This window comes from Scyliorhinus canicula, chromosome 2, assembly GCF_902713615.1.
Source record: "Scyliorhinus canicula chromosome 2, sScyCan1.1, whole genome shotgun sequence".
Lineage (NCBI taxonomy): Eukaryota > Metazoa > Chordata > Chondrichthyes > Carcharhiniformes > Scyliorhinidae > Scyliorhinus > Scyliorhinus canicula.
The window spans coordinates 97,815,954-97,828,373 of record NC_052147.1 but is presented as its reverse complement, the minus strand read 5'-3'; the positions used below and the strand labels follow the sequence as shown (position 1 = coordinate 97,828,373).

General features: G+C 49.5%; 1 protein-coding gene across 2 annotated transcripts in view; it reads right to left on the bottom strand.

Moving 5' to 3' along the window:
* The window catches only part of plekhh1 (pleckstrin homology domain containing, family H (with MyTH4 domain) member 1), a 165,543-nt gene that overhangs the window by 98,743 nt on the left and 54,380 nt on the right, over positions 1–12,420 (bottom strand). For both annotated transcript variants that reach the window (XM_038783805.1, XM_038783811.1), the window contains exon 3: positions 4,683–4,745. In XM_038783805.1, coding sequence (XP_038639733.1) covers positions 4,683–4,745 — 63 coding nt within the window. The remainder of the gene's footprint in view (positions 1–4,682; positions 4,746–12,420) is intronic.

Sequence of the window (12,420 nt, the reverse complement as noted above, 5' to 3'; positions counted from 1 at the left end):
GATAAGAGGTTATCCATCTGAAAAGTGTAGAATTCTCAGTGGGCTTGACAGAATAGATAGAGACAGGTTGTCCCCGTGCTGGAGAGTCTAAAACTAGGCGTCGCAGTCTCAAATTAGGTCGGCCATTTTGGACTCAGATCAGGAGAAATTTCTTCAAAGGGTGGTGAATCTTTAATTCTCCACCCAATGAGCAATAAATTCGACATTTAGGGATGAGAGTAATAGATTTTTGAGCACTGAGGGAATCAAGGGAGATGTGGAAGGTGGGCGGGGTGGGGGGGGGGGGGAGGGGGGGTAGTGGAGTTGATGGAGTTCAACCATGATCTTACTAAATGATGGCTTAGACTGGAGGGGCTGAATGGCCTACTCCTGCTCCTATTTCTGATAGCCATACAATGTGAGACTGAGCCACATCAGAAGATATGGGGAGAGGTGAGCCAAAAACTTGGTCAGGGTGGAGAGAAAAGTAGAGGGGGCAGAGGTCGAGGATGGGAATTCATGAGCTTAGGGCCGACACGGCTGAAGGCACCAGCATTGGTGGGGTCAAGTGCAATGCAGAAGCAATAAGAATCGGAGGAGCACAGATTATCCCAGAAGATTGTGGAGCTGGAGGAAGTAAGAGAGGCAACGAGGCCGAGGGAGAGGTTTGAACTTGTCGATGAGAAAATTAAAGTTCGGCAGTTGCTGGATCCGAAATCAATGTAGGTCAGCAAGCGATGAGATGAGGAGTGAATGGGATTTGCTGTCAGTTACGATGTGGGCAGCAGTGAATCGCAAGTTCACGTTAGCAGGGGCAGCACGGTGGTGCAGTGGCTTAGCTGTTGCCTCACGGCGCCGAGGTCCCAGGTTTGATCCCGGCTCTGGGTCACTGTCCGTGTGGAGTTTGCACATTCTCCCAGTGTTTGCGTGGGTTTTGACCCCACAACCCAAAGATGTGCAGGCTAGGTGGATTGGCCACGCTAAATTGCCCCTTAATTGGAAAAATTCATTGGGTACTCTAAATTTATTCTAAAAAAAGTTCACGTTAGCAGAGGTTGCAATGCGAGCGGCAGGCGACAATCGCGTAGGAATTGTTGAGTTCTTCGGTCACAAAGATGTAAAATCTCCTGCCGGAGAATGGATGGGGAAGGGTTGAGAGTGGAGGGCGGGGGAAGGGCAGTTCCTGCTCATTAAAAGCAATAAAATACCTCATTCTGCCTCCGTCTCCATTTCTCTCCTGACTCCAGGGGTTTTCCCAGGCGCACACATTGATGTGAGCAAGTGAGCTGTGAAGCTGGGGAAGTGGGGGGAGGGGATGGGGGAGGGGAGGGGGGGGGGGGGGGGGGGGCAGTGGCCAGAGGCTTAATCATTCATCAGTTGCCAGGGGAGCTGTGGGAACCTTCTGAGCACAAACCCAGCACTAGGCCGACTCACCTTGGTAACCACGCGAGGCTCTGTAGAATCTGTACACGCCCTGACCTTCAAACACACTCCACTTCACACCAGCAACACCAACACTGACAACACCATCAGCACCATCAACAACACTAACATCATTAACTTGGTTTGATCTTGCCCCCGCCTTCAACAGAACAAATCGTCCCATGACCTTTCACAGGACAAACATCGATACCGGAAATTTTTTGTTGGGCTGGAGGAGGTGCCACTGGAAAGGCAGGGCCGGAGTTGAACATGAGGAGGAGCATTTTTTAAAATTGAGATGTTGCTGGAGTGGGTGCCTGCGTAGTCATCGAGCACAGGGGTGATGGGTAAACAGGACCTGGTGCGAGTCAGGGTATGAGCAACCTCCTTCCAAACAGGCCATCTAAGGCAGAGGAGGAGACCATTCGATCCATCAAGTTCATGTCAGCTCCCTGTAGAGTAATCCAGTCGGCCCCATTTCCCCCATTCGATCTCCGTTGTGCTGCTGGTTTGTTTCCTTCAAGTGCCCTATCCAATCACCTTTAGAAATCATTGATTATCCCTGCTTTGGCCGCCTGGGAAGCTAGCAAGTTCCAGGTCATCACCACTCCCCGTGTTGTCCAAACCCTTTAATTTGTGCCCCCTAATGCTTGTACAATCAGGTAAAGGGAACAGCTTTTCTTTGTCCACCTTATCTAAACCTGCTATTTGTCAATCTCCCCCCTCAGTCCCAAGAAAACACCTCCAGCTTCTCCAGCCTAACGTTGTCGCTAAAATCTCTCATTCCTGGAGCCATTCTGGTAGATCCCCTCAGCACTCTCTCAAGGGCCCTCACACCCTTCCAAAGTGTGGTGCCCAGAACTGGATGGAATACATTAGGTCCAGCATAACCAGAGCTGTAAAAAGGTCCCCGTCCCTCGATGGCTTAATACACGGGATACAATGCCCCAGTGCACAGCCAATGGCATTGAGGCCATGAGGGTCCCAGAGTCAGTCACTGATCTGTGCTAGCTTGGCTGACCTTGACTTAAACAATGGTTGAGGTGCCAGCCATTGCCTCAGGGCCTGGATTTGGAAGCTGGATGGGAAGGGGATAACCAGATTATCAAACTCTAAATCTTACCCGAATGTGCACATAAATGACCAAAAAAAAAGCTCTTGTGATGGAAATATATATATTTTTTAAACTCAGCAAGCAGTTCTGACCTGGAAGGCAACTTCCTGAAATGCTGGTGGAGGCGGACACAATGGTAACTTTCAAACGGAGAAATAGTTGAAATAGAAAATTGATGGGAAAAATGCTGGGGTGGGAGTGGAGGAACTGGATAACTCATTCAAAAGGCTGGCACTGGCATGATGGGCTGAATGGCCTCCCATCTGTATTGTACAATTCTACGATTCCATGAGGGGAGGCGGCAGGATTTTGATGAGTTCACCCACACACCAAAAGTGATCACCCAAGGAAATGATTCGTAACAAGGGACGCGATCTAACGGAAAGGTTTCTCAGTGTCGTTTCAGGCGGGTTTGGCTGGAAGTTTCTCCCTGACTCTGTCAGCGAGTTCTCCATCGCTATATAACCACACGTAGTCACTTTTCTGGGCCCTGGGGTGTTTCGCTCCGGGCTAGCCCACATTTAGAATTTTTCCATCACTGGGGAGCTGAACTCGCTGGCCAGACCAGCTCCTCAGAGGTCGGGGTGCCATTTGAAAGGGTGCCCCAATCTCCAAGTGAGCTTGAGGTCCCCCCCCCCACCAATAGGCAATGTCACCCTCGACACACCGGGGCATTACCAAGTGAGGAGACTGCGCTATGGGGTCCCTGAGGGCTCCTCTTCATGTCCCCCACACCACTTACAGGGTCCCCCTTTCAAGACCTCCACCCTTCAGCCCACCCTCTCCCCCCCCCCCACCTCCAAGAGGTCCCTGTTTACCTACCCTGCAGCCCCCCCCCCCCCCCCCCCCCCCCACCCTCCTTTCATGGACGTGACCCCTCTCAGGCCCTGACCTTTGGCAGTGCTACCTGGGCACCTCTGGCATCCTGCGCTGTCACACTGACAGTGCTCATGCTGGCTTTGCAGTGCCACCTAAGCACCTTGACACTGCTAAAGGGTTTGCCAGCCTGGCAGTGCCAAGATGTCCATGCTCCAGGGGGAGGGCCAGGAGGCACTGACCACCCAGGGGGGTCGGATGGTCTGGAAGACTCCCCTGGTATCGTTCCACCTGGCCAATGTTTGTGCGGATCAATACTGAATGGCGTCTGGCTGCCGACTCCCTGGTGAGCTCGCTGAAGACAGTTTAAAACTGATTTAAGCCAGCACGGCTTGGTCATGTCCATTATGAGTGGGATTCTAATCCCGACGCCTCGCGAGAACATACTGGCTGCCAAGAAACCTGCAGGAGGCTTCACCCGGCATCTACCAGCCACGTCACACACCTGTTCGATCACGATCTGGCCAGTAGATCACGCACAAGACAACCGCGCATGCTCAAATGGGTAGAACCATGAATGCCAGGGCCACAGTCAAAACAGACAGGATGCCAGTTTGTTCTCTCGCTCCCACTCTTGCTTCCGCCAAGTTTCTCACTCCCCAACTCAGGCGGCTCACTCTCCATGGATATATGTGGAGGTCTCGCACCATTGTTTGCCGAACATGCCTGTCCTCATGGCGTGACATCTTCTCACACCAATTGGGTGGCACAGTGGTTAGCACAGCTGCCTCACAGCACTAGGGATCCGGGTTCAGTTCCAGCCTTGGGGGACAGTGTGGAGTCCGCATGTCCTCCTAGTGTCTGCATGGGTTTGCTCCGGGTGCTCTGGTTTCCTCCCACAGTCCAAAGATGTGCAGGTTATGTGGGGTTACAGGGATAGGGCAAGGGAGTGGACCTAGACCGGATGCTCTTTCAGACAACCAGTGTTGACTCAATGGGCTGAATGTCCTCCTCCGGCACTGTACGGATTCTATATCATTCGGAAAGCAAATTGACCCTTGTTGATGCTTTTTGATCATCAGTCGGTCTTGTTAGGTGAACAATATTTTCAGCACTAATATGCAAAAGTGTTCAAAGGAAATGCATTTTTAAAAAGAAATCACCACTCTGATTTCTCTCAGGTTTGTTCACAGTGTCTCCATGAGTGAACGATTAATCTCAAAGTCACCACTAAGGTAATCCTATTTGTTACTGAGAATGTATGCTGCAGTGTCACTAAACATACTAGGAAGGGACACTTCATACAACAGACAGCCATGTCCTTTGTCTCACTCTGTTGCACACAGGATACCTGTTTCTCTGCATTCTCTGCCCGCTGGTCAGCCTCAGTCACTCTTTGTTCCAACTCCTGCATCTGTAAGGAAAACAGAAGACAAGAATTAAGCACCATCCATGGGATTTTTGACATGAAGAGTCTTTACTCAACATATTGCTTCCAAATCAGTGAAGCTTACCAAAAGGATGAGAGGCCTCTGTTAAAAGGTCTTCAACAGAGCTTTTACTTTAAATAGCAATCCTGTACCTCACTCTATTACATTGAGAATGAATTTAAATCTATCTGCCTTTCAGAAACTGGGTGAAAGTGTGTGATGAATGGTATTTACCTTTAATACCAGCAGAGGGCAGCAGAGCAGAGCTACTGATCAGCTGTTCTGGGGAAATTTGCATACGTGCAGTGCGGTCAGCCTAAGTTGAAGGTGAACCTGCGAAGAAGACCCAAGGAGTTTGAGTAAAGGCAAGCAACCAGCAGAGGGCAGCAGAGCAGAGCTACTGATCAGCTGTTCTGGGGAAATTTGCATACGTGCAGTGCGGTCAGCCTAAGTTGAAGGTGGTTTGTGGAGGGGCTGTTGGCAAGTGACAGTTAAACCCGAAACACTTTGTGAGTGTTTCCCACCCTACCTCCTCCTCTAACCAACCCCCCCACCCCACGGTGGTTGGGAAGCGGGAGCAGGGGCCTGTCGTGAAGGTGAGTGAGTGCCTTTAAATTTGCTTACCTTTCAGCGGGATCAGGGTTTGAGGTAATATCAGGTAAGCTCTTCCTTTCTTTTTCTTTTTCTTGTTTTTTTTAATCTAGAGGGGATGTCAGGGAAGGCAGTACAATGCTCCTCCTGCAGAATGTTTGAGGTGAGGGACGCCGTCAGTGTCCCTGCTGATTTCATCTGTGGGAAGTGCACCCAACTCCAGCTCCTCAAAAACCGTGTTAGGGACCTGGAGCTTGAGCTGGATGAACTTCGGATCATTCGGGAGGCAGAGGGGGTCATAGATAGGAGCTTCAGGGAAGTAGTTACACCAAAAACTGGAGATAGATGGGTAACTGTAAGAGGGAATGGGAAGAAGCAGTCAGTGCAGGGACCCCCTGCGGTCGTTCCCCTGAGTAACAAGTATACCGTTTTGGATACTTGTGGGGGGGACGACTTACCAGGGGTAAGCCATGGGGTACGGGCCTCTGGCACGGAGTCTGTCCCTGTTGCTCAGAAGGGAAGGGGGGAAAGGAGTAGAACATTAGTAATTGGGGACTCAATAGTCAGGGGCACAGATAGGAGATTTTGTGGGAGCGAGAGAGACTCACGTTTGGTATGTTGCCTCCCAGGTGCAAGGGTACGTGATGTCTCGGATCGTGTTTTCCGGGTCCTTAAGGGGGAGGGGGAGCAGCCCCAAGTCGTAGTCCACATTGGCACTAACGACATAGGTAGGAAAGGGGACAAGGATGTCAGGCAGGCCTTTAGGGAGCTAGGATGGAAGCTCAGAGCGAGAACAAACAGAGTTGTTATCTCTGGGTTGTTGCCCGTGCCACGTGATAGTGAGATGAGGAATAGGGAGAGAGAGCAATTAAACACGTGGCTACAGGGATGGTGCAGGCGGGAGGGATTCAGATTTCTGGATAACTGGGGCTCTTTCTGGGGAAGGTGGGACCTCTATAGACAGGATGGTCTACATCTGAACCTGAGGGGCACCAATATCCTGGGGGGGAGATTTGTTAGTACTCTTTGGGGGGGTTTAAACTAATTCAGCAGGGGCATGGGAACCTGGATTGTAGTTTTGGGGTGCGAGAGATTGAGAGTAGAGAGGTCAGGAGCACAGTTTTGACTTCGCAGGAGGGCGGCAGTGTTCAGGTCTGTGGTTTGAAGTGTGTCTATTTCAATGCCAGGAGTATACGAAATAAGGTAGGGGAACTGGCAGCATGGGTAGGTACCTGGGACTTCGATGTTGTGGCCATTTCAGAGACATGGATAGAGCAGGGACAGGAATGGTTGTTGCAGGTTCCGGGGTTTAGGTGCTTTAGTAAGGTCAGAGAAGGGGGCAAAAGAGGGGGAGGTGTGGCGCTGCTAGTCAAGGACAGTATTACGGTGGTAGAAAGGATGCAAGATGGGGACTCTTCTTCCGAGGTAGTATGGGCTGAGGTTAGAAACAGGAAAGGAGAGGTCACCCTGTTGGGAGTTTTCTATAGGCCACCTAATAGTTCTAGAGATGTAGAGGAAAGGATGGCGAAGATGATTCTGGAAAAGAGCGAAAGTAACAGGGTAGTTGTTATGGGAGACTTTAACTTTCCTAATATTGACTGGAAAATATATAGTTCGAGTACATTGGATGGGTCGTTCTTTGTACAATGTGTGCAGGAGGGTTTTCTGACACAATATGTTGACAGGCCAACAAGAGGTGAGGCCACTTTGGATTTGGTTTTGGGTAATGAACCAGGCCAGGTGTTAGATCTGGAGGTAGGTGAACACTTTGGAGACAGTGACCACAATTCGGTGACCTTTACGTTAGTGATGGAAAGGGATAAGTATACCCCGCAGAGCAAGAGTTATAGCTGGGGGAAGGGCAATTATGATGCCATTAGACATGACTTAGGATGTGTTGGTTGGAGAAGTAGGCTGCAAGGGTTGGGCACACTGGATATGTGGAGCTTGTTCAAGGAACAGCTATTGCATGTTCTTGATAAGTACGTACCAGTCAGGCAGGGAGGAAGGGGTCGAGCGAGGGAACCGTGGTTTACCAAAGAAGTGGAATCTCTTGTTAAGAGGAAGAAGGAGGCCTATGTGAAGATGAGGCGTGAAGTTTCAGTTGGGGCGCTTGATAGTTACAAGGAAGCGAGGAAGGATCTAAAGAGAGAGCTGAGACGAGCAAGGAGGGGACATGAGAAGTCTTTGGCAGGTAGGATCAAGGAAAACCCAAAAGCTTTCTATAGGTATGTCAGGAATAAAAGAATGACTAGGGTAAGAGTAGGGCCAGTCAAGGACAGTGGTGGGAAGTTGTGTGTGGAGGCTGAGGAGATAAGCGAGATACTAAATGAATACTTTTCGTCAGTATTCACTCAAGAAAAAGATAATATTGTGGAGGAGAATGCTGAGACCCAGGCTATTAGAATAGATGGCATTGAGGTGCGTAGGGAAGAAGTGTTGGCAATTCTGGACAAGGTGAAAATAGATAAGTCCCCGGGGCCGGATGGGATTTATCCTAGGATTCTCTGGGAAGCCAGGGAAGAGATTGCTGAGCCTTTGGCTTTGATTTTTAGGTCATCATTGGCTACAGGAATAGTGCCAGAGGACTGGAGGATAGCAAATGTGGTCCCTTTGTTCAAGAAGGGGAGTAGAGATAACCCCGGTAACTATAGGCCGGTGAGCCTAACGTCTGTGGTGGGTAAAGTCTTGGAGAGGATTATAAAAGATACGATTTATAATCATCTAGATAGGAATAATATGATTAGGGATAGTCAGCATGGTTTTGTGAAGGGTAGGTCATGCCTCACAAACCTTATCGAGTTCTTTGAGAAGGTGACTGAACAGGTAGACGAGGGTAGAGCAGTTGATGTGGTGTATATGGATTTCAGTAAAGTGTTTGATAAGGTTCCCCACGGTCGGCTATTGCAGAAAATACGGAGGCTGGGGATTGAGGGTGATTTAGAGATGTGGATCAGAAATTGGCTAGTTGAAAGAAGACAGAGAGTGGTAGTTGATGGGAAATGTTCAGAATGGAGTTCAGTTACGAGTGGCGTACCACAAGGATCTGTTCTGGGGCCGTTGCTGTTTGTCATTTTTATAAATGACATAGAGGAGGGCGCAGAAGGATGGGTGAGTAAATTTGCAGACGACACTAAAGTCGGTGGAGTTGTAGACAGTGCGGAAGGATGTTGCAGGTTACAGAGGGACATAGATAAGCTGCAGAGCTGGGCTGAGAGGTGGCAAATGGAGTTTAATGTGGAGAAGTGTGAGGTGATTCACTTTGGAAAGAATAACAGGAATGCGGAATATTTGGCTAATGGTAAAATTCTTGGTAGTGTGGATGAGCAGAGGGATCTCGGTGTCCATGTACATAGATCCCTGAAAGTTGCCACCCAGGTTGATAGGGTTGTGAAGAAGGCCTATGGTGTGTTGGCCTTTATTGGTAGAGGGATTGAGTTCCGGAGCCATGAGGTCATGATGCAGCTGTACCAAACTCTGGTACGGCCGCATTTGGAGTATTGCGTACAGTTCTGGTCGCCTCATTATAGGAAGGACGTGGAAGCTTTGGAACGGGTGCAGAGGAGATTTACCAGGATGTTGCCTGGTATGGAGGGAAAATCTTATGAGGAAAGGCTGGTGGACTTGAGGTTGTTTTCGTTAGAGAGAAGAAGGTTAAGAGGTGACTTAATAGAGGCATACAAAATGATCAGAGGGTTAGATAGGGTGGACAGCGAGAGCCTTCTCCCGCGGATGGAGGTGGCTAGCACGAGGGGACATAGCCTTAAATTGAGGGGTAATAGATATAGGACAGAGGTCAGAGGTGGGTTTTTTACGCAAAGAGTGGTGAGGCCGTGGAATGCCCTACCTGCAACAGTAGTGAACTCGCCAACATTGAGGCATTTAAAAATTTATTGGATAAGCATATGGATGATAAGGGCATAGTGTAGGTTAGATGGCCTTTAGTTTTTTTTTTCCATGTCGGTGCAACATCGAGGGCCGAAGGGCCTGTACTGCGCTGTATCATTCTATGTTCTATGTTCTATGTTCTAATACCTTGCCCCTTTAAGAGGCTTGGAACCCTGGGGGACTCCGCCTCTGGCTACGTCCCCAGGAAACAGTATATAGGATAAGGCTCCATGTGGCGAGCACACTTTTCCTTTGTCCTTAAAGCCTTTGATTACCGACCTCGCTCTCGCGTCGTAATTGAGAGTGCCTCAGAGTGCGATTCAAATTTAGCTGCCCTTGAGTTGCCAGGTCCAGGTCCCCCATTAATGATTTTTATCCAGGTTTTTGGACAGGCAGCCATGTTGCCCACCTAAAGCCAGTGGGGTCCTCCTTTAAACGTAAGGCAAGTTCTGATGAAATGATTGTGATTTTAATTCAGACATGAGTAAGAAAACCATTGTTCAACTGAGCGGAGGAGAGTTGGGACCTGTCGGGAAGCCCAAGTAGGAATGGTATCTTTTAAACTTTCCTTTGTGAGGTCAGAAAGACTAAGGGGGTAGGCCTGATAAGGAAGGTTTAGGCCTCCCATTCCCTGGACTGTGCCTATTGGGAATCTAGCTGGTTAACAGTTCCCAAAGCCTTGAGAGAATCACAGTCGATTAAAATCCGAACTTTGTATTTCTAATGCCTTCCATTCACAAGTCCCGTTTTGAAATGACTTTCACGCTCACCAGGTGTGACATTCCATCCCAAGACAGGTCTGCAGGACAATCCATATAAGGACTTTCCAGAAAAGTGGCAAACTTACAATATCAGCCATCAGGTGACTTGTGACAGCCATTATTGGTCAGTTTCTTTTATTTTTTTAAAACAGCTCCTCTTTATTAGGTTTGGTTAGTAGGTGAATTTAGAGGTAGATCTCATTCAAATCATCATTTCTTATTGTCATGACAGCTGTAGTGTGTGAAATTCCACCTACATCCACTTCTCAACCTTGCTAAACCGCTTGAAGTAAAGTGTGTTTTCTAAGTTATAGCCACAAACCATCAGGCAGAAATCTGAGAGTTTCCCTGAGACACACTATTATCATGATTCACAGAAAATATTTGGTGCTTCAAGGCCGCCGGCAAAATCAACCCACACTATGCAAAATTTCTGAGACGGCTGCTGTCATTTGTATAGAATTGCAGTGGGATTTCAACTACATGTAATGAGGCTGCTTGCAAATATTTGTTTTGTTTTACTTATATGTGCTGTGTATTCATGTTTGTTCCTAGTTAGAACAAGGTCACTTTAAGAGTTTGGTCACACGACCACGTCGGCAGTTTGGGCGGGCTAACAGTCAGTCTGTCCTAGCAACCTGTGAACAAACACCTTTCCAATAGAATTCTTGTTTGTTTTGTACCTTTGTGGTCTGCAAGCTGGTACTTTAAAAATGCCACAATATGATACATATAATGGGCCAAATGGCCATTTTCTGTGCTATATTGTTTATTTTCTGTACTTGTTTTTGTTTGACACCAGCCACTCACTCACTGCTTCCACATGTTTCTGCTGTGACTCATTTGGCAGCACTCTCGCCTCAGAGCTGGATACTGAGTTCAAGCATCACTCCAGAGGTCTGGGGCACGATTTCATGGCCACCCTCCGCCTGAAACACAGCCCGCCTTGGCTCAGCGTGGCCAATGGAAGTCGGGAGATCTCGTTCCTGGGATCTACCCGGCTCGCAATGTCCTCACGAGATCTAACACGATCTCACGCGATGTTGCGGGCGGGATCACTATTTAGCAAATCTACATATTAAAGCGAGACATCTAGTCTCACTTCAATGTGCAGATTCCCGAAAGTACCCGAGGCGTGGGATCTATCTCCTTCGCCTTGGAGATCTCAGGCGAGTACCGTTCAGTACTGGTCTCCACAAACGGGGACCTGACGGAATGGCACTCGTAGGGGTCTCCCAGGGGATTGGAGGCCCTCAGGTGCATGCCCCCCTAGGCAGGGTGGTACCCTGGCACGGTTCGCACCACCTGTGCACCCTGGTAGTGTCACTGGGTGACATCTTGGCACTGCCATGGTGACCAGGTGGCAGTGCCAGCAGGCATGGGCACTGCCAGGGTGCCATGTTGGCACTGCCAAGCTGGCATTTTCTGTGCACTGGCAATTGGACGGGGAGTGCCCTGTGTTGGTGCGGGTGTGGGGGGGTGTCAATACTCCAATAGTGCGTGGCAGAGGGGGGGGGGGGGGCGCATCGGGGGCCTCAGAGATTGGGACGCCATTTGCAAACAGCAAGAGGAGCTCCTCAGTACAGACAATCGAGTTGTATGTGGCCTCGGCTGCATATTCCCCGCTGAGGCCCCTTAGCTAATGCAAGTGGTGCTATGTAACCATGTATGTCCCGCGCTGTGTGCGCCAGGAAAAACCCGACAAATCCGCTCGCTACGGTACTTTGTTCCCTTTCAGTAAAATCATGCCCCTGAGCACAAATGTTCAAGCTCGAGCAGCACGGTGGCGCAGTGGGTTAGCACTGCTGCCTCACGGCGCCGAGGTCCCAGGTTCAATCCCGGCCCTGGGTCACTGTCCGTGTGGAGTTTGCACATTCTCCCCGTGTTTGCATTGGTTTCACCCCCACAACCCAAAGATGTGCAGGGTAGGTGGATTGGCCACATTAAATTGCCCCTTAATTGGAAAAATTGAATTGGGTACTCTGAATTTATAAAAAAAACAACTTTCTGCCTTCCCTGGACAGCTGAGAACACTATTTTGGAACACCTGAGGACGCGATGGAATTGTTACGAGACAATGGACTGGCAGGAGGAGGACACTGAACTTTGGAGGAGGTGTGAGGAGATGTTTGCCTTATCTGTCTTTGTCTTGGGAGAACTTTCCGCCTCTGAAATGTTTTGTTGGGTTAGGTGGCGGGCTGCTTGGGGAGCGTTGAGGCTGAGTGCACCATTTTTCTTGTTTCTTTGTTGTTAGTTCCATGGAGGTATGTGGGCGGGGGGGGGGGGGGGGGGGGGAGCAATGGGGGGTAGGAGGCTTAGTAGCCTCAGGTGGGGGCTGCCAGGCTAGCTGGATGGGCTACCTAACGTGAGCACAGTGGTGGGGCGGTCAGGTGGTTAGTGCAGAAGAGGGGGATGATGT